This window comes from Camelina sativa, unplaced genomic scaffold (assembly GCF_000633955.1).
Source record: "Camelina sativa cultivar DH55 unplaced genomic scaffold, Cs unpScaffold00395, whole genome shotgun sequence".
Taxonomy (NCBI): domain Eukaryota; kingdom Viridiplantae; phylum Streptophyta; class Magnoliopsida; order Brassicales; family Brassicaceae; genus Camelina; species Camelina sativa.
The window spans coordinates 76,612-101,502 of NW_010921698.1; the positions used below are offsets into that span (position 1 = coordinate 76,612).

The following is a 24,891-nucleotide window of genomic DNA, read 5'->3' on the forward strand; positions in this document are numbered from 1 at the left end:
TTATAGAAACTATCCATTTTTAAAATCGAATAAAATCAATCATCAATCATTATATTAAAAACCTAAATCAACATATATTTCACACCCGAAACTAACTCATTTCCAAAACTAACAAAGTCGGACTCTATCAAATGAAATCCCTAAAGATCCTCTATAATAACATCTCAAATCAAAATAATTTGGAACATAATCTTATTGCTTTGGTAAACATTAACTGAAAATCGTTAATTGATTAAATAGATTAATAGAATATCGCAAAAAAAAAACACCTCCACTACTACTATATAAACAGTTAAACACCAAACTAGATGTCATACACAACCAAACACATCAAACTTAAAATAACAATTCAGAAAGTCACCTTAATATTATGAAACGGAGAAAAACTTCTAAAACATCTTATATTATGAAACGGAGGGAGTATCCATGTTGCCAATTGTTTATATAATTAAAAATATAAAATAAACAATATATGGTAAACAAAAACTGTTATTCGAAAATCTAATATTTATGGAAATAATAATTACTAAATTAATTATAAAATTAAATTACCCGATATTTTTGGAAATGGTTTAAAGTTGTTACCATAAAAACAAATTATTAAATTTGAAATTGTATATATATAACGTACATGGTTCTAGATTTTGAGATATTTATAGAAATCTAATTTAATTTTTGAATATTATCTTTTATTTTATAACTTTAAATTTTCTTAACCAAAAAAACTATGTTAATTTATTCATCTTAATAAATATGGAAAAAACAGAAAAAAATGTGAAAACCTTAGTATATATTTACTATATATCTATACTATTAAAAGGGAAATTAAGTAGACATAGAGTTAGAGAATATTACATGTAATGCCATTAGATTAAGTCTTGAAAACGCGCAGATCTCGGATTGACCCGGAATATTTGTATTTGGATCGTGTATAATGTGATTGAAAGAATTAATTATAAAGGAAGGATTTTGAAGCATGTCATACATTCTCCTTGAGAATGGAGTAAACCTATCAAGGACAAGTGTACAAAGCAATAGACGGAGAAACTATAATGTACTAATTTTTTTTTTTCATTTTCAAGAGTCCGAGACACTGTAATTAGTTGAGTTGTATAGGTTTATATTATGGATCTCTATTAATATAGTATTTACATGTTCTTAAGCGGAAAAGGTTTAGAACAAATTTCAAGCGTTAATATATATTTTCTAACAAATTGCTTGCAAACCGGAGGATGATTTCGATCTTGGTTCATGAAAGTTCTCGGTATACTTTGAAAGCAAGAGATCTTAGAAGGGTGCAAAATTCTAATTTTAAAATCAGAATGATCAAAATTATTTATCTTTTGTGAACTTTGTTTAATTAGGGGTTTACATGAAAAAAAAACATGAGGGACTAAAAATTAAATTGGTAAGAGCCATTTGGAATTATTTTAGTTTTAGATTGACATTTCATTTTTTTCTTTACTTTACTTAAAATTTGTAATGAATTTTGAGACATCAAAAATGAAATTTGACTTATATATTCCGCTTCTCATTATTATTCAATTTTTCTGTTTTTATGTTATAAAGTTCTCAACTGTTTCTTAAACATAATATTAAAATTAATTTAAGATTTTTTGTCTACGAATAATATTTACAAAAACACAGAATTCTCATAAGAAAAACAATCTACCCTTTTTTGTGTGCATAATGTTGATGGTGGTTACTGTGTTTGTAAATTAGTTTATTAATTATCTTTTAATAAACTAATCAAATAATTACATCCACTCCGAAATATTTGTGATCAAGAATTCCCAAAACTGAAAATAACCACAAAGCAACCAAAAGAAACTTTGTGATCCTTACTATTTATAATTAAAAGCAACATAAACTCTCACCTATATATATAATGATATACCTTTAGAACGTATTATAAATAATTATGATATCAAACCATAATATTTTATTTTGAGCTAATTTATCTATTTATTTTTCTCAAAAATATTATTTTATTTTTGAATTATATCGACGTTTACAATATTATATGTAACATGTTTTTAAAAAAAAGCATTAAAGTGTGTTTTACAATATTAAAATTCTAAAAACTAAGAAACGTAATGCAATATAGATGAACCAAACATAAAATAATAAGAATAAAAAAGTCAACTAATTTTGTAATATTGTTTTATTATATGATATAGAAATATACTATGAACTATATTTGTGTTTGTCCCAAATGGTATTTTGGTAATTTTTGTATTCGTTCCATCCCGTTTCCAATCGAGAATATTTTTTTTTCTAATATGGAAATGTCATATATCGAGAATCTTCACTATTGGAAATGCATTCTCTATACAACTAGAATTCAGGTACAAGACGAAACATGAATTACATCCACTCCGAAATATTTGTATCAAATATGTTTTAATTATTTATATATTTTTTACATACACTTTTTTGTTTTTTTTCAAAACAAAAGTTATAATATAAATGCTATATCAAGTCATTATTTTTGGGTACTCGGTGTACTAATCGGTTCTCAAATTTGTAACCCGCACCGACCCGAAGCCAATAGTAATCGAACTAAACCGAACCTATATATTAAAAAATACCTAATAGGTTCTATTTTTCTAAACCGTTTAACCAAACTTGATCGGGTAATATCCCAACCTGAACGGGTTATTCGAAGGTCCAATCCTACTAAAAATAGGTTTGCAAAAATATTCTGTATATACATTAATATATATTGCAAATCTGATTATAAATTTTAGTTTTTGAAATTAACTTCGCACGTATGTGCGGGTCATAACCTAGTTATAATTAAAATAAGATAATGGATGATTGGATGAAAAGGGAAGTAATTAAATAAATGATAACTAGAATACTAAAAGAGAGAAAATGAAAAGGTTTTTATTGTTTGTAGTTGATAAAAAAAAACTAATTGAGATGATTTTAATATAAGGGGGTGTATATAACTTATACTCAACTATTAATCAATTCAATTTTTTTTTTCTTTTGACAGCAAATTTTTGTTTGTTTAATGAGCACAATATTAAGTTATAGTCTACTAAATAACGTTGAGATCCATGTTGATTTACCGAACATAGTTGTTTAGTAATTATGATGTTCCACTATAAAATATTTAATTATAAAAAGTTTGGCTTCTTAAGAATAGATAGAAGTAGAACTGAGTCAAATAATTTAGAGAAGAATTTTATTTTTTCAAACAATAGTTTTTAAGATACAAAGATTGTATATTAAGATATTTTAAATTATGAATTGTAAGTTTTTTGTTTTTTTTGTTTTGTTTTTGTAAGAGTTATTTTAATGTGTAGTTGTGCTTTCATGTTCTGATTTGGATTAGTTTTGAATTTCGCTCAATACATTCCAGTGGGCATCGACAAAAAAAACAAAACCGATTTTAATAATTTTTGACAATCTAACGACTAATAATATTGTGACAATAAATAAAAATAAAGCATGTGTTCTTAGACGTTAGTTTTTTTCAGTGATACCAGCGGCATCATATATCTACAAAAGTTAATAGTGAAAAAAGAAAAGAAAACCAGTGATCAAAACAGAGTATTGCGAGATACTCAAAAGAACATAACCGATGTAAATAGGTCAAGATTTGTGAGAGATACTCAAAAGAACATAACCGATGTAAATAGTTCAAGATTTGTGCCTAATTTTCATGAAGTTGTTTTCTCAATGTAAACGCTTTTCTTGAGTCTTGTTTTACTCAGCGGGGGCATTAGAAGCTTAGCGGTCATTCCCAGACTTGTTAAGCTTATCAATGTTACCTGGACTGATAGTGTTGGACTAGGCAAAAAAAGTGACTGAATGGAGACCTAAATAACTCATGGCTTTAACTGCCGAGATTATCATAGATTTATGTCAGTTGTGCAGTGTTTTCTGGAACAGAACAACTCCTTATATCCTAGAAGACCTAAAATAAATGATTATCAGAATGATGACAATAAAGAACTAATAAACTGGGAAGAAAAAAAGTAATTTAAGGAGAAAACTGACTAAAACTCCACTAGCCAAAGACCAAAACTCCACTAAGCAAAGACCAAACTCCACTAAGCAAAGACCAACAAACAGCAAAGACCAAAACCCAACAAACTCCACAAAGCAAAGACCAAAACTTAACGGGACCAAGAGAGTTGCGGCCTTACGCAAAGTAGGACCTTTTCTTCTAGGAGAAGGAAGAACAGGAGGTCGATATTTGTTTGGGGGACTATGACCTTGAAGAAGTTTTCCCGTAACCAAATCGTCCCACAAAAGAAGTTTTCGGAAAGTAGAGAAATCTTCAGATGCCGTTTTGTTGGCAGCCACCCAAATATCAAACCCATATGGGGGATTGCTTAACATAGAGAGCGTGTTCAGGAAATCAAAATCCAAGGTCAACACCAGAAGAGCTGCCGGGGGATCATAATCTTCCACCCATTCAAACAGTTGTTGCATAAGTGCCAAATTTTCTAAGGTACCTTTTGAAAATTCTTTATATTACTTTCATTTGATGAAGCATTATCCACGGTTTATAATCTCTATTCTTTGAGCAATGCCAAAATCTTTGTGGCTATTTTGACACCGGTATGTGGATGTGGAAATGCACAAAATGATAAGAAACTCTCCGTCGTGACTATTCTCTACATATCTATTGCTAAAAAAATCTATTGTAAAAAGAAAGTTTAACTAATAAGCATTAAAATTTTAAAATTTGTATCAAATTTAATTCAGTTAGATTGTTTAATTGTACCAAACATGTTAACTTTAGTATTATTGATATTTTTAAACTTAATAAAAATATTATGAATATTAAAATTTATTAAAATTTTATAATAATACTGGAAAAATTATATTCGATATGAATTTAATACAAGTTTAAACTTTAATTATTTCATTATTACAATTAAATTGTTACTCCTTCCATTTCATAATATAGGATGTTTTAGAGGTTTTTGCTTGTTTCATAATATAAGATGTTTTCAATTTTTGAGGCAACTTTTAGACTACTTTTATATTTTCTTATTATTTATTTTATGCTGTATTGTTTATGATTGGTTAAACTTTTTAAAAGTAAACATTTCTTATTATGCGTGTTTTGGCTAAAACATCTTATATTATGAAACGGAGGGAGTATTTTATAATTTTGTTAACACCACTTTTTAAAAATAAAAATAATCCAACAATTTACCGAGTAGTAATGTTATCCCAAGCCATATAGGTATAGATTTCCATACTCAGAATATAAGTTACAAACATTACAATTAAATTTGGCTAAATTTTGACCCAATCCTGTACATGTACCCATATTAACATCTATATATACATTTTTGGAGACATTTAGCAAATAAATCCTGAAGTTCATACATATTTACAAGCATGCCATTGACATTAATTATTAATTTGTTTTTCATTTAAGTAATTAATATTAAGTTTTGATTATGGAAAACAAGATTTCCCATCCTAATAAAATTTCCAAAACAATAGGAACCACTCCCTTTAACATTAAGTATTAATTTATAATTAATTTTATTGATATTAAATTTTCAATTTTAAAAACAATATATACATTTTTGGAGACATTTAGCAAATAAATCCTGAAGTTCATACATATTTACAAGCATGCCATTGACATTAATTATTAATTTGTTTTTCACTTAAGTAATTAATATTAAGTTTTGATTTTGGAAAACAAAATTTCCCATCCTAATAAAATTTCCAAAACAATAGGAACCACTCCCTTTAACATTAAGTATTAATTTATAATTAATTTTATTAATATTAAATTTTCAATTTTACAAAACAATATATACATTTTTGGAGACATTTAGCAAATAAATCCTGAAGTTCATACCTATTTACAAGCATGCCATTGACATTAATTTTTAATTTGTTTTTCATTTAAGTAATTAATATTAAGTTTTGATTTTGGAAAACAAGATTTCTCATCCTAATAAAATTTCTAAAACAATAGGAACCACTCCCTTTAACATTAAGTATTTTTTATAATTAATTTTATTAATATTAAATTTCCAATTTTACAAAACAATATGAATTAATTCTATAAACACACAATATTTAATTGTCTGTTATAGTTCCTATAATATAAAACAATAAACCTCAAACAAAATACTTTCTACACTAACTAATATATATCTGTATTTATAAGGTTGTACATTTTAAAAAATACAAATTAAATATCAGTTATTCATATAGTTAATCTACAAAACAAATAATATTTTATTTTTATTAAAAAATAGTTCTGCGTTGTACTGCGTGTGAATATCTAGTCACTTACATGTACGGATGTACCCAATCATGTCTAACTCGCCTTTACAATCTTTTTGCTACGGTTGGACCGGTTTAAAACTACTTCCACGAACTGTGAGGTGAATTTACAAATAAGCAAAAATAAAGGGACGTATTACAAATAAAGAAAAATGATCCGCGACAGAACAATACAGATGGGTGTAATCGAACAATACCGTCATTCATACCGACAACATATTAAACATAACCCCTGTTTTAAGAATCTCCAATCTAAATTTTGTGCTTCAAATCGACGCAAGTCTTCATCACCCACTGTTTCGAATTCTCAGTTACTAAGGGGTTTTTTTTTTATCAGTATGGCTACGACTCGAATGGTGAGGGTTGCGCAAGATGGTTCTGGCGATTACTGCTCTGTTCAAGACGCAATCGACTCGGTGCCTTTAGGTAACACTTGTAGGACTGTGATTCGTCTCTCACCCGGGATTTATCGGCAACCGGTTTACGTGCCCAAGAGGAAAAACTTCATTACCTTCGCCGGAATCTCACCGGAGATCACGGTTTTGACTTGGAACAATACGGCTACGAAGATTGAACATCACCAGGTACTCGTTGCTATTTACATATCTTGGTGTTTTGATACGGCTCTGATTTGTTTTGTTTTTTTGTGAAGCCGTCTAGAGTCATTGGGACTGGTACGTTTGGGTGTGGGAGTGTTATTGTTGAAGGTGAAGACTTTATTGCTGAGAACATTACTTTTGAGAACTCTGCTCCTGAGGTATTCAAAATTAAGTCTCTTCCTTTTTACATCTTCAGTACTGTTCAGATTAGAATCAACAGTTGAGTATGGTTTAATGTTACAACTGATTAGGCTTTGGAAAATGTTAACTTTCTTATGCCGTTACACTTAAATTAGGCTTTTAATCATTTCTTATGAAATGTTGTGTGTGTTAAATTTTATACTAGTAATGGTTTATGAATATAGGGATCAGGACAAGCTGTGGCAATACGAGTCACTGCAGACCGCTGCGCTTTTTATAACTGTCGATTTCTCGGCTGGCAGGTTTGTTCAGCTGTGTTTTTATTATATAGATTACGTCAATTGTTTGTGTTACTCTATTGAGTTGTGTAAGTGTATTACCGATTGTCGGCTGGCAGGCACTTTTATCCGATTGTCATGCAAATACTGGAATCTATGTACTTGTGTAGTTTAGATGTGGCTTATAGCTGAATGCAAACTGTGAAAATGCAGGATACGTTGTATTTACATCATGGGAAACAGTATTTGAAAGACTGCTACGTCGAGGGAAGCGTGGATTTCATATTTGGAAACAGTACCGCGCTTTTGGAACACTGTCATATTAACTGCAAATCTCAGGGTTTCATAACAGCACAAAGCCGGAAAACATCTCAGGAATCTACTGGTTATGTATTTTTAAGGTATGGCTTCACAGTGTTTTTTACTCACCATCTCGTACAGCTTCCACATTCTTCTAAGGAAACTCAGCTTCTACAAACTTTTTGTTGGCAGATGTGTGATCACTGGAAATGGTCAGAACGGGTATGTGTATCTCGGAAGGCCATGGGGACCATTTGGGAGGGTGATCTTTGCATACACTTACATGGATGCCTGTGTGAGAAATGTAGGTTGGCATAACTGGGGAAACGCAGAGAATGAGAGAAGTGCTTGCTTTTATGAGTACAGGTACACATCACCTGACATCTCTTGACTGTAACTAGTTTACCATAAAATAAACAGTTTGTGATGATACTCTTTTGGATGTAAAAACCTCAGGTGTTTTGGCCCGGGTAGCTGTTCGTCTGGACGTGTTCCGTGGTCAAGAGAACTGATGGATGACGAAGCTGGACACTTTGTGCATCATAGTTTTGTGGATCCAGATCAGGACCGGCCTTGGTTATGCCTGAGAATGGGAGTGAAATTACCTTATTCGGCATAGAGTACTGAAAAAAAAATGTTGTTACCTCGGCGAGGCGTAGAATAACGAAGGATCATGTAGAACCTACTGTGTACCAAGTATCAAAACTTGGGATTATATTTTGTTTAAGTGAATAAGTTGCACTAAAAAACTTAGATCTTCCATAGAATGTCATTTTATTACACTACTCTTCATGATTTCTTCTTGTCAAACAAATGCGTTTTGTACAAGTAAGTAGAGTAATTATGCTTTAAACTTAGGATAATGGCAAAATGGGCATTTGGTCTAGTGGTATGATTCTCGCTTAGGGTGCGAGAGGTCCCGAGTTCAATTCTCGGAATGCCCCAATTTTAGCATTTTCTGTTTTTTTTTTACCACACTACGAACTAACAGCTTTTCACTACTCATGTTAACTTATTCTATCTTCCTCTTGATTAGTTTTTACAAATTTTGATGGGTTTGGTGAAGAACATAAAAACAAAAGATTCAGAAGAGCATCCTCACCAGTCAATTACATCATGTTCAATCAAATAACACAGAAGTCAGAAGTAGACTCGAGCTCTAATTTCAATATTAGATTCTCGGAATCACCATCCACAAAATCGCAATTATAACCAGAGTAACTCGAGAGAGAGAGAAGGAGAAGAGACACAAAGAGAACACAACACAAGTTGTTCAGCAACATAGATTTTGGCCAGGCTGGTAAAGAGAGAGGCTTCACCTGGTGAGTTTGAAGTATAAGATCAAGATAATGGCGAGGACAAGGACTGTGATAATCGCACCGATAGTCCATTTGTTCCTATTCATCCTCCTCGTCATCGCTGTCAATATTTTCTTGCTCTTTCCCACGTTATCATCAACTGCATGAAGCGTTTCATGGGCTCGTAGGAGAGACTGTCTCTGGCCGTGCAAATCCTGAAGGATTGAAACACCAATCTCTTCAGTCTCCAACATTGTTCTCCTACTGTCTTTGACTCTGTCTGTGGATCGGCCTAAACGCTCTGTTGACATCATCAATCTTGATCTTTGATCAGCTGAAGCCTAACCCATTTGTTAATCAGTCAAAGAAATCAAAATATGTTTTTTAAGTACAGGATCAAGATTTGACGTATTGAACAAATCTCTACGTACCGTCAATGTGTCAGCCCTACCAGCTTCTAGTAACTCATCTCGAGCAGTAGCGTTTAAGTTCCCAGATGTGATTCTCTTCACTTCAGTCTTGAAATTGTTAAGATCGGATTTGTATTCCCTTAATTTGACAAGGAGGCTGGATTTAACATTGGGTGGAAGGCTTCTTGCCTCAAGGTCCATTTTCTTAACCTGAAAAATAACAAAGCAACCATCAATCACATTACGGGACTATGGTAAAACTTTCATATCCCATTAGAGCTATGCAGATCACATACCAATGCTTCTGCTTCCTCAACCCCAGATTTTATATCAGATAGCTTCTGCTTCTTTTGTTCTGCAAATTAGTAAAGTCCACACTCAATTCATATTATGAAAAAGGGAACAAATTCTGGCAGGTTATGATCTATTCATACTAATAACAAAGTTGGTGAACAGCAGGGACGTCTAAAACAAAAGCAAACATCATAGTTGGAGATCTTAAAGAAGCTTCTCTATTATTCTATTAGTCGCATTCACAAGCTACATATAACTACAAAAAGATAAAAATTGAATATACCTCCATCATCAAGGGCATTGGGTGAAGTACACTTCTTAGAGAGATTTGCAGAAAGCTCACAGTATTGCCTCTCATATCTTTCAAACACAAGACTCATCGTTCCAAGGAAGCAAAAAGGTCCCAATGTAAAATCAAAGCGAAGATCTTCAAAAACAATACAAGAAATTAATCTCTAAAAAACAACCTAATAATACACCACCACCATGATATCTATCAATCTACATTTGAGCTAAATCGTTAAAATTAACATCGAAATTGAAGCGATCATGAAGAGAACATCGCCGGAGCAAAAGCGGATGTGAAATTAAGGGAAATTAGATATATGGAGACCACAGGTTAAAGATAATTAGGAGAAAGAGGGAATTAGGTTTGCGGAGGGGAGGAAAGAAAACTAACGAACCCGAATCGATCTGCAGAGAAGAAGATGACGACGGAATGTGGATGACGCGGAGATCCGGCCAAGACAGACAATTCTAGACAGAGAGCTCTGAAAAAAGAGAGATTTTTTTTTTTTTTTTTTTTTGAAAAATAAATATATATTTAAGGTTATTATTCAGTTAATGAGTTTTAAGAAAATGATATTTGTATATTTTGTCATTCAAAACAGTTTGTTAAAATTATATGAAATCTGCTGTTTTATTCAAACAATAAAAAATGTTTTTGAAAATGAGTTTTGAATAGAATTTTAAGAGATTTCATATATATTTTTAATTGAAAGCATTCATTAGAAAACTGTATTGGTAGAGGTAGAATGTAGAGAAATTTTATTCAAAACTAGGAGATATCGTGTGCTTTCACATGTCAACATTTAAAAAAAAAAAATACTAATATAATAATTTATTTTTCAAAAAATTATTTTGTTTGAGACAATATTTATTTTAATTGTTCTGTAAATCTATTAGTCTTTTTGAATACTAATTATTTTAGAATATTATAGTATTTTATTTTTTTGACCTATATTACAGTTTTATATTGTTTGTTTGTTGTATTTGCATCATTATTTTGTGAAATATGAAGTAGTAGTTTTAATATTATAATTGTAAACAAATAAAAATTATTAATTTATCATCTATATACATTTAGTTTTACCAACCTGCCAATGTGAAAATTAAAACACACATTTAAAAAAAAAAAATTTAAATCACGACATATACAGAAAAAAATTCTGTATTTTACTAATCATAAGTATTATATGAAAATTCCAAAAATTTGTAAATAAAAGAAAATAAAGATGATAGGAGAATCATAATTTGAAATCTTAACAAAATCTTCAAAATTTAGTTATTAAAAATAATTATGTTGTGTACTTGGATATACAATCTTGTTTTTGAAATTCTGATTGATTTATATTTTAAAAAAATTATTTAGTAATTTTTGTCCATAATTTATTAGAGAGAGAAAATATATATTTTTTGTTTTTCTAGATTTTTTTTTTATATTTGATCTGTCAGCATTTTTTATTTTTTTAATTAATTATCTTTATTTAATTAATTAACTAAGATTAACTAAGTTTTTTCTAATGACAATTGAATGTAATTTTTTACATATTTTAAGGTTAGTTTCATATTTGTACTTCCCAATTAATATAGTAGGATATTAAATAAAACTATATCAGTACAATTTTGAATCATAATTTGAAATCTTAACAAAATCTTCAAAATTTAGTTATTAAAAATAATTATGTTGTGTACTTGGATATACAATCTTGTTTTTGAAATTCTGATTGATTTATATTAGCTTATGTGGGATGTTGAACATATTTTATTTTGAGATCTAGATAGTCTCTGAATATATGGGTTTCAATGATTTCTTCTCTAATGCAAGAATTTTCAACGCATATCTAAAAAAATCTGTAACGCCCGTGAACTGAATTCCAGTTTCGAAGGATGGTGTCGACCGACACCAAGAGGGTGTCGGTCGACACAATGTTGTTTTAAGATTGTCGGTTTGATTTGTTCTCCGGTTTTTTGTGGTTTAGTGGCTTTGGAGAAACACTTAAGATCCCTATAAAAAGGAAGACGCCTTGTTCGGTTGAGGGGTTCCTTTCCCCAACCGTTTTCCTGCCAAAGAGAAGAGAAGAGAGATTTGAGGATCTATAGATGTTAGGGAGGTGAGGAGTCGGATGCGGGGATGGGAAGGAAGGGGAGTGGTGATGATGTGGCGTTGAGGAGGAGGGGGAAGCTCTGCTGGTGGTGAGGTGCTTCTCCTTCCTCAGATTTAGTCTTTAATCCAAGGTAAGTGGTTGATGTTAGGCTTATCTAGGGTTTTGGGATGATTGGGGTAGATTTGTCATAGGTAAGATGGATTGAGAAGAATCCATGGGTTAATTTTATTGTTGTTGTCATTGTGAATATGTTGGGTATGTGCTTAATCGTTGGGGAAAGAGTATTGGTCGTGGAGTTAGGTTGTGATGGCCGAGAGACATGTTTCAGACACCTACAAACATACATCGAGAACTGGTTTGGGATGGCTACTTCGAAGCAACGTTTGGAGGATGAAATAATGTCTGATTTAGCTGAAATTTGGTGGAAAACTTCGTGGTGGTATAAGATTCATATCTAACGGTGAGTTTGTAAAAAGATTGGTTGGTTTGTGTTTTAGTTAAGTGTTTGTATTGTGGTATGGCATAGACGGTTTTGTAGTAAGGTTGAGGTGTCGAGCGACACCAAGTGGTGTCGAGCGAAACCAAGGTGGTGTCAGTCAATATCAGTATGTTGTTGCATGTTTGGGTGATAGAAGGACAGCTAGAGTTAGGTTTGGATGAAAGGAGAGATCGACAGAAGTGATGTTGTGGCCGCTGGTGTCAACCAACACTAGGAGAGTGACGTTCGACATGAGGTGGAGGTGTCGTTTGACACTAGAGGATTTGATAGTGAATTGGAGTATTCGTGGGGAAATGTTGTATGTGGCTGGATGAAATCAAATACTCCAGCCCACCTCTCTTTTTACTCAGTCACCATGGGTGGCTGGTTGTACGACTCAGTAACTATATGAGGTGGGATTTGGGTGTATATTTGGGAGTTTTTGTAAGGAGCGATTTCTATGCTGGTTGTCTCGTTTGAATAATGGTTATGATGAGATTGTTTCCCGTGGATCCTGTGTGAGGTTTGGGAATCTGGGTGCGATCGTTTCAGTTTGGTATCAGAGTGTATATGGTTCTAAGACAAACTCTATAATGGTTATAGACTTGTCTAGGTCTTTTAGATGTGGTAATTTCTATGAAAAAAGCACAGAGATGTTGTTGAGATATTTGATCCTGAAGTGATCAAGTAGGAAAAAAATTGTTCGGTGTTCGAGAAGTTAAGTCGGTCATTGTGCTAAGTTAAGTCGGTGACCTGTAGAGTGGTCATAGATAAGATGATTAATTTTCAAGGATTTTTGTTTGGTCATGTCATTGTGCTAAGAGAATATGCGGGTTCTAAAAATGGGAAGTTTTATGAATAGTTAAATTTTACCTATTTTTGGGAAGTGGGTGGATAAACAGCTTTAGTGGCAGAGATGTTTCAGAGTTGGCCTGAAGAGTTGTCATGGGGTGGTGATATTCCGGTGAGGGAATATGATGGTTGGTACGACATTGCGAAGTTTTACGTAAACTAGGGGAGGTAGTTCCGGTCGGGAGATGGTTATAGACGTTATGACTTGTTTGCTCATGAGGGGATGATTAGTTCCCCGGAGCGGATGAGTAGTTCCCCAGGTATCAAAATCACAAGGGTGACGATCCGAGAGTGAGACGGTATGGATCGAGGATGACGGTCTGAAAGTGCCGGCGGTGCAGTACGAATGTTGCGACCTGAGAATGTATGAGTGAGAAAACAAACAATGTCTAGGACGTGGATATGAGCATAGTAACTAGATGTAGACCTCAGGGGTCGAGATTGATCTCGTGTTATGGGTTCTACTGACTAGTAGGGTCAGGGTAATGTGGACCGTTGGATCACGTAGATGTGCGGGATGTTGCCACAGTTGCACGGAGAACCTTGGCTAACAATATTCAGTCTGGTCGAAGGATATGCGGGTCGTGCTAACGGTTGCATGGAGGTCCTTGGCGGATGGACGATGTTGCGGGATTCTAGGATGAATACTTGTTGGTGGGTGGGAATTGTAACGCCCAAGAACTGAGTTCCAGTTTCAGAGGTTGGTGTCGATCGACACCATGTTGTTTTAAGATTGTCGGTTTATTTCGTTCTCCAGTTTTTTGTGGTTAAGTGGTTTTGGAAAAACCCTTAAGTTCCTTATCAAAAGGAAGACGCCTTGTTCGGTTGAGGGGTTCCTTTCCCCAACCATATTCCTGCCTAGAGTTGAGAAGAGAGAATTGAGGATCTATAGATGTTAGGGAGGTGAGGGGTTGGATGTGGGGATGGGAAGACAAGGGAGTGGTGATGATGTGGTGTGGAGGAGGAGGGGGAAGTTCTGCTGGTGGTGAGGTATTGCTCCTTCCTCAGATGTAGTCCTTAATCCAAGGTAAGTAGTTGATGTTAGGCTTATCTAGGATTTTTCATAGGTAAGATGGATTAAGAAGAATCCAGGGGTTGTTATTATTATTGTTGTCATTGTGAATACATTGGTTATGTGCTTAATCGTTGGGGAAAGAGTATTGGTCGTGGAGTTACATTTTGGTGGCCGAGAAGTGCTTGAAATCGAATTCGGGTCGAGTTTCAGGTGTTGTGTCGACCCGAAGCATCTAGGAATAAAACTAGAGATCTGTTGATTTCTCAAAATATCAGAAATCTAGGATTTGAGAAATTTCCTCTTAAGAGTTTTCGCAAAAACTCTTGTGTTTGTGAATACTCTTCATAGTGGTTTATCTAAACCTCTTCAACATTTAGATGGGGTCGGATCAACCTTTTAAACTCAATTTTACACTAATTGTGGTACAATGATCGTGAATCACCAATTTTAAAATGCAAGCAATTACTTGATTTTTTTCAGGAACGCAACTATTTTTTTTTGTATTATAAGTAAAATAAGATTTAAGAAAATACTACATGAAATTAACTTTTTCATGACATAACAATAAGCTACAAAACATTATTTAACATCGACAGTTGCTTTAATAATATTTTGTACATTAACAAACAGGATAAGGAATACCACAAAATTTTAGGATTTCTTGAGCTTTTGGAGAAGTTACGTATTTATTAAAAACTGGGTTCTTAATGAAATCACAAAAACATGGTTGTTGTGCTTTCATTTCTTCATAGCACTTTTTTGTTGGTTTCTCTCCGTAAAGTATTGGAGGTACATATCCTGTGATCTCAATTTGGTTGCAAGGTGGTTTCACCGAATTTTTGAACCCTTGTGATTTGATCGGCACCATAATTGACATGAGGACTACAACAAATGTGATGCAAACTAATGTTGTAAACTTCATGTTTTGACTTTCTTTTCAATTCCAATGATTTTTTTTGTATTAAAGAGTTTATTTAAGATTTTTATTTATTGTGTTTAGTGATAATAAATTTATTATATATATCCTAGAATCTGAAATTGTAACTGAAAAAGTGAAAGATTGTGCAATGAATGTTTAGATTCTTTCTCATTATAATTTGTTAAAATTATTTAACAAAACTAATCCAAGATAACAAACTGGAAAAGCAAAACATACAATGTATGTCAGTTTTAACTTTATTAGAAATTGTTTTTTGGATTAAAATACTATATTTGTTTATGTGAATATTTAATATGAAAAGGAGATATTATTATTATTATCATCATTATTTATTATTATTATTATTATTATTATTATTATTATTATTAGTATTATTATTATTATTATTATTATTATTATTATTTGAGAAGACAAAGAAGACATATGAATATGTGAATGTAAATCCATGGCCAAAAAGAAAAACTGACTTTATACATTTTCTTTGATAACTTTTTATTTATTAACCAAAAAAGACAGTATATTAGTTATATTTACAAAACACGTCCACTCTAGGTAGTGAAAAGACCCGCTCAAAGAAGAATCTTGTTAAACTTAATAAAAAGTAAAGTCCAAACCAGAGAGTTATTGATTGGAATTTAAAAAGAGTTTTAAATACTTTAAATGTTATGTAAACTCTGTTGTTATTAGATCAATATTTTGTTAAACTCTATTTAAATTTGGTGTTATTAGTTAGTGATTTGTAAAAAGTTATTGAAAGTCTTAACAAATTTAGGTTATTATAAATTTTTTTGTTTTATTCAATTAAAACAAAAGAATCTAGTAATGTTAATGAATTGAATAATTATACTATTGGTTCTAAATTTAAGTATGATATCTTTCAGTTCTTCTAGTAGCACAGTTAGGGGCCAAAATTTTGATGATGTAAAATGACTTGAAAGAATGTGATGATGATGATCACACGAATCAGAGTTTCAATAAGCACAAAACACCATTGCTACTTAAAACAACATTTTTAATTTTGACACAGTCATTCTTTTTCCACGGGCACTTATTTCCTAGCTGATTTTCATCTTTTATAGGTTTGTTGTTGTTCTAATTTCTAGTTTAAATGTATTATTTTTTCGTTTTTATTCCAACTATTTAAGTTTTCAAAATTCAGAAAAAAAAATTAAAAAAAAAATATTTTGAAAGAAATCATCATATATGCAATTTTGCTATGACTTATAGTCGCCAATCCCATAAATGCAACACGATGTAGCTCTCCATTGCTTCAATCAATACATATGCAATAGAGTAAGCCAACGACAACATACCCATTTGTAAAGAATGTCGTCATCATCTCCTAATAACTTCCCAAAATGATCTTCGTCATTTATATCATCATCACTCCGACTAACATAAAGAACAACAATTCAAGCTGGAATAAAAAAGCTAACTATAGCGTGAAATATACTGTCATTGTAATCATCATGCCCCTTTAAATCTTTTTTCCATATTCTTATTCTTGTAACGCCTGACCACCATCTTTTAATAGCTCCGTGAGTCCATTTTTATCCGACAACCGATTTGCTACGTGCGAGATATTTTAAAGCTTTATAACCGTTCTTATAAAGCACCACATGATCTTTCTCTGTGTTTTGTTCTCACTCGCACAGTTCCGACAGTCACTTCCCGGAAGATCACCCATCCTGAGACTACTCTAGCATTAGCACGCTTAACTGTGGAGTTCTCTCAGGACCTTTGACCGAAAAGATAAGTGCAATTTTGTGACATAGATGGCTAAATTGATACTTTTAAACCACTCTGCAAGTCTCTGAAACTGGGGTGTCACAGTTCACCCCCACTTACAGATAGCAACGCCCTTGTTGTGCACTAAGACCGTCACCCCCGACGGTGTGAGCCTACTGGACGTACACTTGTCTAGGTTCGGCTCTAATACAACTTGTAACGCCCCAAATGCCACCTCTTACTAGGCCCCATGTCCAATAGTTCATGGACCTACCTTCCTTAATGGCCTCACGTCCTCTCACTAGGCCCGTGAGTCTATCTCTATCCGACAGCCGGTTTGCTACTTCTGGGAGATTTTAAAGACTTGTTGCCGTCCCTACAAATCACCATATGATCTTTCCTTGTGTTTTGTCCTCACTCGCACATTTTTGACAGTCATTTTCTGGAAGGTTACTCATCCCGAGACTACTCTAGCATAAGCACACTTAACTATGGAGTTCTCTCAGGACTCTTGACAAAAAAGATAAGTGAACTTTTGTAACATCCACGAACCAAATTTTTTTGGTTTTAGGAGTCGGTGTCAATCGACACCAAGGAGGGTGTCCGTCGACACCAAGGAGGGTGTCGGTCGACACCAACAATTTGGGTTCGCCGGTTTGTTTAAATTTTTCGTTTTGGTTTGGTTTGGTTAATTTAAAACTAATAATCGGGTTATTTAAGGAGGAAGTCTAACTAGGTCGTGGATTAGAGAGTTGTGTTGTAACAATCCGTCCCGTGAACCCCACTAGCCTCACTGCTAGCTGCCCAAACGGACCTTCTGTGGACCCCACTAGCCTCACTGCTAGCCGTCCCAACGGACCCCAAGCTGGTCTTGCAGGGCATCGATCCTAATCCATCACTGTGGACATCCCAATCCACCAGTAGGTTATTGGTGCGCCATGCATTCCTCGAACCCTGGTCCTCACCTTTTATCAACCTTCCCACAGGACAAGTTGCCACCAATTGACCATTTGATGGCAAATTGTCCTTTGGGAAGGTTGTTAAAGGGTGGGGACCAGGGTTCGAGGAACGCCTGGCGCACCAATAACCTACTGTGGATTTGGATGAGTAGTTCCATTTGCCACGGTGAGGGGTTAGGATTGATGCCCTGCAGGGCCAGCTTGGCGTCCGTTGGGACAGCTAGCAGTGAGGCTAGTGGTGCAGGTCAATTGGTGATAGTTTGTTCTGTGGGAAGGTTGTTAAAAGGTGGGGACTAGGGTTCGAGGAACGCCTGATGCACCAATAACCTACTGGTGGATTTGGATGTCCACAGTGATGGGTTAGGATCGATGCCCTGCAGGGCCAACTTGGGGTCCGTTGGGACAGCTAGCAGTGAGGCTAGTGGGGTCCACAAACGGTATGTTGGGGCAGCTAGCAGTGAGGCTAGTGGGGTCCACGGGACAGGTTGTTACATAAAGGGCAAGCTTGGGGTCCGTTGGGACGGCTAGCAGTGAGGCTAGTGGGGTCCGCAGACGGTCCGTTGGGGTAGCTAGCAGTGAGGCTAGAGGGGTCCACGGGATGGGTTATTACATAAAGGGCCAGCTTGGGGTCTGTTGGGACGGCTAGCAGTGAGGCTAGTGGGGTCCACGGGACGGGTTGTTACATAAAAATCAATTTTTATCTAAGCCTGAGAATCCTTTGTTTTACTTGTTTTGTGGCTGTTTGTGTTGTTTCCTTGTATGCTTTTGGTTGGGTTGTGTTTCCCATGAGTTTCCATGACTTTTGGGTGAGATTCAAACGATTTGGAGGAGATAGAAAATGGTTCTTCGACTTTCGGCTTCGAGTAGATCGTGTCTGCGGAGTTGGTGTCGATTGACACCAGGTCGGTGTCGGTCGACACCAACTTGTTTAACGCTTGTGTTCCTGGTTTGTTGTGTTTGTTTGTTGATTGTTAAACATTGGTTTTTCAGTTGCTTGTGTATATAGCCCAGTAGATGGGAGGATTACCTTACTAAGTATTTGTAGTAATACTTACGCATCTCAATTGTTGTTTGTGATGTGCAAGTATGTGACATGGAATCATGGCGATGAGGAGGAGAATGATCTAGGTTCTCGGTTATTGTGTTATGGTTATGTTATTGATGTTGGAACCTTGGATAGAGTTATGCTAGGTGGTTAGATATAATGGTTTGGAGTGTTATTGTATTGGTGATATGTTGGTTATGTATTGTTGGTATATTTCTGCTGTCCATATTAGTTGTTGTTGGTTTATTGTTGAATTGTGGTTGGTTGGTTTTATTAAGTAGTATGTGATACTTAATTATATATTGATATTATTAAAAAAAAATGGGTCAGGTTGTTTCAACTTTTGTGACATAAGTGGCCAAATCAATTCTCTTAAACCTCTCTACAAGTCTCTGAAACCGGGGTGTCACAATCCTCATCGATGATTCCTTCAATAAGCATTTGTTCCCCTTCTCGGAGTTAAAGTTAAAGATTATTACACTTCTTTTTTTGGATTTTTTTCCACGCGAGCAGCTTAAGCGGGATTAATCGTTGAATTTTGAATTATAGAGATAAAATAATTGTAAAAACACAAAATGTTAATAAAAATAATTAAATTACAAACCAATGCCACATTATTTTAGAATCAAAAGAGAAGATATGTGTGACACCCCGGTTACAGAGACTTCGAGAGAGGTTTAAAAGAATTGATTTGGCCACTTATGTCACAAAGGTGCAATTCTCTTTTCAGTCAAAGGTGACTGTCGGAACTGTGCAAGTGAGGACAAAACACAAGGAAAGATCATGAGGTGATTTGTAGGGACGGTAACAAGACTTTAAAGCCTCTTAGACGTAGCAAACCGACCGTTGGATATGGATGGGCTCACGGGCCTAGTGAGAAGATGTGAGGCCCATTAAGGAAGGTGGGCCCATTGACTGGGAGTGGACATGGAGTCCACTAAGAGGTGGCGATCGGGGCGTTACAAGTGGTATCATAGCCGAAAGAAGACAAGTGTGGAGTAGAGTGGGCTCACACTGTCGGGGATGACGGTCTTTGTGCGCAATGAGGACGTTGCGATCTGTCAGTGTGGGTTAATTGTGACATCCCGGTTGTAGAGACTTGTGGAGAGGGTTAAAAGAATTGATTAGGCCACCTATGTCACCAAAGTGCACTTATCTTTACGGTCAAAGGGCCTGAGAGAACTCGAGAGTTAAGCGTGCTTTAGCTAGAGTAGTCGCAGGATGGGTGACCTTCCAGGAAGTGACTATCGGAACTGTGCGAGTGAGGACAAAACACAGGAAAAGATGATGTGGTGATTTGTAGGGACGGTAACAAGTCTTTAAAGCCTCTCGGACGTAACAAACCGACCGTTGGATATGGATGAGCTCACGGGCCAAATGAGAGCACTTGAGGGCCATTAAAGAAGGTGGACCCATGGACTAGCAGTGGACATGGGATCCACTAAGAGGTGGCGGTCGGGGCATTACAATAAGAGATAGCTCATGACAGTATAGAGGGGTAATTATATAAAGATACAATGATAAAGATTTTGTTGAGGTTTAGATCAACTAGATAATGCAATGTGTCCAATCAATCTAATATAATAAAATAGATTTACACCATATAAAAAACTCTATCTATCTGCCACATGATATTTTTAGATATTCTATTTTATTTTTTAATTTTTTATCTCATGTGTATGCCAATTGAGGTATGGACTATAAATGGTTAATTGACCAAAGAATTTTGGCGTCTTCTATAAAGCCTTCCTTCTTTTTCTATCGCCTCTGTATAACACTAACGTGAAAGATGTTGCCCAAAACAGAAAATAAGAAAAGCCATTAATCAAGAAATGGAAAGAAAAAAACCCTGATTATCACTTTAAATTTGAAATCAAAAACCACGAAGAAAAATACAAACACATTGAATATACAAAGGATCGCAAGTAAACCACTAAATCAAAACAAACACAATTAAATGCCCAATAATTACAAACAAATATATGACCACAATCAAACTGAATATACACAAAATTTTTATTTACACAAATTAATATTCAATAAAAATAAAAAAACAGAGTTCCTTAATAAAAAAAACCATATAAATCCGTAAATAAAAATAAACTCAAACAAACGGGCTGTAATAAACAATACTAGATTACAGCCCGTAATAACAAAAAAGGCTGGAAAAATAATAAAATATATTCATAAAACAAACAATACACGACCTATAATACATCGGTCGATGCAAGGTTGGTTCTATGCAGAGTAGTTTAAGTTAAACGCTGCGTTTTGGGTTAGAAAACTCTTAAATCATGTTTAAAAGGGAGTTTTGTCGCCATTGATCGAGTATAGCCGCTTTTGGGAGAAAAGGAAAAGAGAAAAGAAATACTTGGTTGTTCTTGAGAGTTCTTGGTGTTTTGAGGCTATTCCTGTAAAGATCTGTAGCTGGGATAATTGTAGGAGCTTTATAGGAGTGTTTTCTTTCCTGTTTAAGGTTCAGAATATTCTGTGGCAAAGGTAAGTACAATACCATGACTTATCTAAGCTTGAGATATCTCTGATCTGTTTGTTTATGTGTTATGTGGCTTGTTAGAACGTTAGTTGAGACTTTGTGAGGCTTTTTTGTGGCTTGGGATCGAGTTTGTTGGTTGTAGGAATGGAGATCCGGCGAGAAACTTCAGAGAAAAATGGTGTTCGGCATTTGCGTCGGTTTGTGCGTTGGTCGATGCAATGCGAGGACGGTGCGGATTGACCTAAGAGCATCGATCAATGCCATGTGGAGGCGTCGGTCAATGCAATTAGGGATTTTGTGTACTGTTGAGCATGGGTCGGTCGATGCAGTTTGAGTGTCGGTCGATGCAAGTGAATCTTGCGTCGGTCGATGCAAGCTTGTGTCGGTCGATGTAACCACAGTTGGTGTCGGTCGATGCATAGGTTGGTGTCGGTCGATGTGTTGTCCTGGTTTGTTGTTGTTTGGTTATTGATTGTTTGTTGATTGTTAGAGATGTCTCTATTGCTTGTGTGTATAACCCAATAGATGAGAGAATTGCCTTAGTGACTGACTATAAAATACTCATGCATCTCAATTTATGTTTGGAGTGTAGATAAAGGCAAAGTGTGATCGTGGAATCAGGACAATGAAGAGGAAGATATTCTAGTGGCTCGTTTGGTTGTTGTGTGGCTTCTGTTAGGTTACTAAAGTGGAGTCCTAGAATGTTGTTTAGGATTGCTGGTTTTTGGTACACCAATACCAATAACCAATATTGGTATGCCCAGTAGTTACAAAAAAACTATATGACAACAATCAAACTGAATATACACAAAATCTTTATTTATACAAATATAATATTCTATACAAAAAATACAGAGTTTCTTAAATAAAAACCACATAAATCTCCAAATAAAAAAAAAACTCAAACAAACGGGCAGAACAAAAGATAACCACACCTATCACAAATAATCCATAATACAAAAAAAACCAATATTTCAATTAGCATCTACTGAGGTATTTTCCCTTATAATAAAAAAATATCTCAAACACTAACACTAAAACAGAAAGAAACAAATATCCATACACTTTTAAATAAATAAAAAAGGTTTACGGATTTTACATAATTTAAAAAATGTGTAAGAACGAGTACTATTGATACAAAATTAAAAATAAATAACTATATTTTAATATATATATATACTACTACTATATTAATATAACCCACGCAACTTACCTAGTTAGTTTATATGTGTTGATAAGTGGCTCCTCACAAGATCACATAAAATATATGCATGGAGTCAGACAAAGTAATCCGCTATACCCTTATTAATGTGAACCCAGGACGGCCTAAAGGCTCACATGGAGTTCTAAATCGTGTACGGACGGTCGTTACGGACGGACGGATGGACGCTGCGGATGGAGAGTCACTGCGGATGGTCAAACAGTCGTTGCGGGTGATCGGACGCAGATCTGCGGTTGCAGATCGACGTATGGCCTTCGAACTAGTTGGCTCTCTTCAAGGTTTGATGGGATGGAGGGGATCGACCGATGAGAAACTCGACTCGGCGATCTCCGGAAGAGATGGACGGATGGGAGAACGTCTCAGTGAGAAACTCGACCCGATCGATTCTCAAAGAAATGGACGGAAGAGACGCGATGTACTAACGGATGTACGGACGCGACAGATGGAAGGGTGAATTGATGCGATGACACACGGGAGATGGCACGGCCAATGATACGGTTAGACTAGGGGATTACAAACCCGGTTCGTGAATCTCCTAGGGTTTCTCAAGAGCCAAGTCCCGGACTTGGGCTAAGGAGAGGGGTGAGACAAGAAACAAAAATTCTCTCTTTGGAAATCCTTATTCAAGTCTTATTCAAGTCTACCTTTTACAATGAGGGTTTAGACCTTTATATAGGCAAGCTTACATAAAGGGGACACTAAAAGCCTAGACGCGCGGCTATGATCAGAACCATACACTTGGCCAAAAAATAAAAGCAAAAGCAAAAGGAGAACAAAAACCATCCAACGGTCATAAGAGAGTTCAAAGGAAATAAAAGAAAGGAAGGAAGGAGATAGGATTGCCAAGTCATTGGCTGGATGTGGTGGATAGAATCTTCACTTCCTTGGCCCATTGTTATGTCAATGTAATTTTCCAAGTCATGAGCCCAGTGGGAACGAAGTGAAGATGCACTAGAGATCGCTGCCTCGTTAAAACCCCTTCGGTAAATCCATTGAGACAAATCCGAAGTAGGTAAAAGAGTACAGCTCCTTTTTATGACTTAGGGATGTCTTCACACTAGCGTGATGGTGAAGACACGCGTATCAAGCATCCCATAGCTGGTCGCATGCCATGAGCCATTGGTGTAAAGGTTGGAGCTTGGCCTAAAGCTGTCCATTAGATGACCTTGTTTGGCTCCTCCTTGATGATCCGTAGGGACTGGTTGATGCTACATTGTTGTTCCGAGACAGATACTTGCCGCCTACGCTAGCTGATGAACGCTAGTACTGATTGTCCGAGCGTCCAAGAGGTGTCCGGGTTCGGTGCGAGCCTTCCTGGCCGAGTGTCCGATCCCGTGCTCACATCACTTATTTGTATATTAATTGAGAATTACATTTATAAAAATAACATTAAAGGTATAAGAAATTACATTAGAATACCAATAGAAATACTACAAAAAGGATATGATCATTAAGGGTAATTAAGAAAATTTAATTAGAGTTGACAAAATATTAATTAATTAAATTCATTGCAAAGAAATTTTTTTTAGAGCATGTGGAGAGAATAGTGAGTCTATTAAATGAGAGATTTTGAGAACCTCTCTAGATACTTATTTTATAATTGTAACTGTATATTTATTTTTTAATTTTACTCATAATATAATTTTTAAACAAAAATAAAAATTTACTAAAATAATATATTTGAGAGACTATGATGGGTTCTCACCACTACATATGCTGGTAGAAATATTCATTCAGTTAAACAAGTAAGATTTTTTTTGATATAGTATCATAAATATTATCTGATTTTATACACTTTTTTTGGGTGAAAACAATAAGTAAAGCAAAAAAAAAAATCAGATATTTTTAAAGATTATGAATAACACAATAACAAACGGGTTTATTTCAAATTAAATTTCAAATAAAATGTTCAGGGTATGAAACAAGATTTTTATAGTGATGTGAATGATGATGTATGCAATGGTGAGATATGAATGGAATGATGGATGGGTGTTTCAATTCCCCTTATGCTATTGCAGTACAAGAGGTATCAATCCTAAATGAGTGTTTGTGAACAATTAAGATATGCATATGAATCTAAGTTAAGACAAATGTAAAGATTGTTTGTCACTAACAATCCTAGGAAGAAAATGTAAAATGCAGAAAATAAACTACAAGAACTAACAACTAGAT

The 24,891-nt window shown here is 34.7% G+C and overlaps 2 protein-coding genes and 1 non-coding gene across 3 annotated transcripts; 2 read left to right on the forward strand and 1 right to left on the reverse strand.

The window, feature by feature from the left end:
- The first annotated feature begins 6,462 nt into the window (after positions 1–6,462).
- Positions 6,463–8,364, forward strand: LOC104773014 (pectinesterase 31). Its single transcript, XM_010497563.2, has 6 exons — positions 6,463–6,863; positions 6,932–7,036; positions 7,244–7,321; positions 7,511–7,698; positions 7,790–7,963; positions 8,054–8,364. The coding sequence occupies exons 1-6, from the start codon at positions 6,618–6,620 to the stop codon at positions 8,214–8,216; spliced, it is 954 nt and encodes a 317-aa protein (XP_010495865.1). The 5' UTR covers positions 6,463–6,617; the 3' UTR covers positions 8,217–8,364.
- Positions 8,365–8,469: 105 nt separating this feature from the next.
- On the forward strand, positions 8,470–8,541 carry TRNAP-AGG. Its single transcript has one exon. It is a non-coding gene; the product is annotated as a tRNA-Pro (tRNA).
- A 122-nt stretch (positions 8,542–8,663) lies between these two features.
- LOC104773015 (vesicle transport v-SNARE 13) lies at positions 8,664–10,394 on the reverse strand. The gene is made up of 5 exons (XM_010497564.1): positions 10,283–10,394; positions 9,883–10,026; positions 9,602–9,660; positions 9,327–9,515; positions 8,664–9,236 (listed from the first exon to the last, which is right to left on the reverse strand). Exons 2-5 carry the CDS (start codon positions 9,977–9,979, stop codon positions 8,913–8,915), a joined length of 669 nt encoding a protein of 222 aa, XP_010495866.1. The 5' UTR covers positions 9,980–10,026; positions 10,283–10,394; the 3' UTR covers positions 8,664–8,912.
- Positions 10,395–24,891: the final 14,497 nt, after the last annotated feature.

Excerpts from the sequence above, each read along its gene's own strand:
- LOC104773015 (XM_010497564.1), bottom strand. The coding sequence starts at position 9,979 with ATGAGTCTTGTGTTTGAAAGATATGAGAGGCAATACTGTGAGCTTTCT. Across the intron at positions 9,661-9,882 it reads CAATGCCCTTGATGATGGAG|AACAAAAGAAGCAGAAGCTA; the intron begins GTATATTCAATT and ends ACTAATTTGCAG. Across the intron at positions 9,516-9,601 it reads TTGAGGAAGCAGAAGCATTG|GTTAAGAAAATGGACCTTGA; the intron begins GTATGTGATCTG and ends GTTATTTTTCAG.
- LOC104773014 (XM_010497563.2), top strand. The coding sequence starts at position 6,618 with ATGGCTACGACTCGAATGGTGAGGGTTGCGCAAGATGGTTCTGGCGAT. Across the intron at positions 7,037-7,243 it reads TTGAGAACTCTGCTCCTGAG|GGATCAGGACAAGCTGTGGC; the intron begins GTATTCAAAATT and ends TTATGAATATAG. Across the intron at positions 7,322-7,510 it reads GTCGATTTCTCGGCTGGCAG|GATACGTTGTATTTACATCA; the intron begins GTTTGTTCAGCT and ends GTGAAAATGCAG.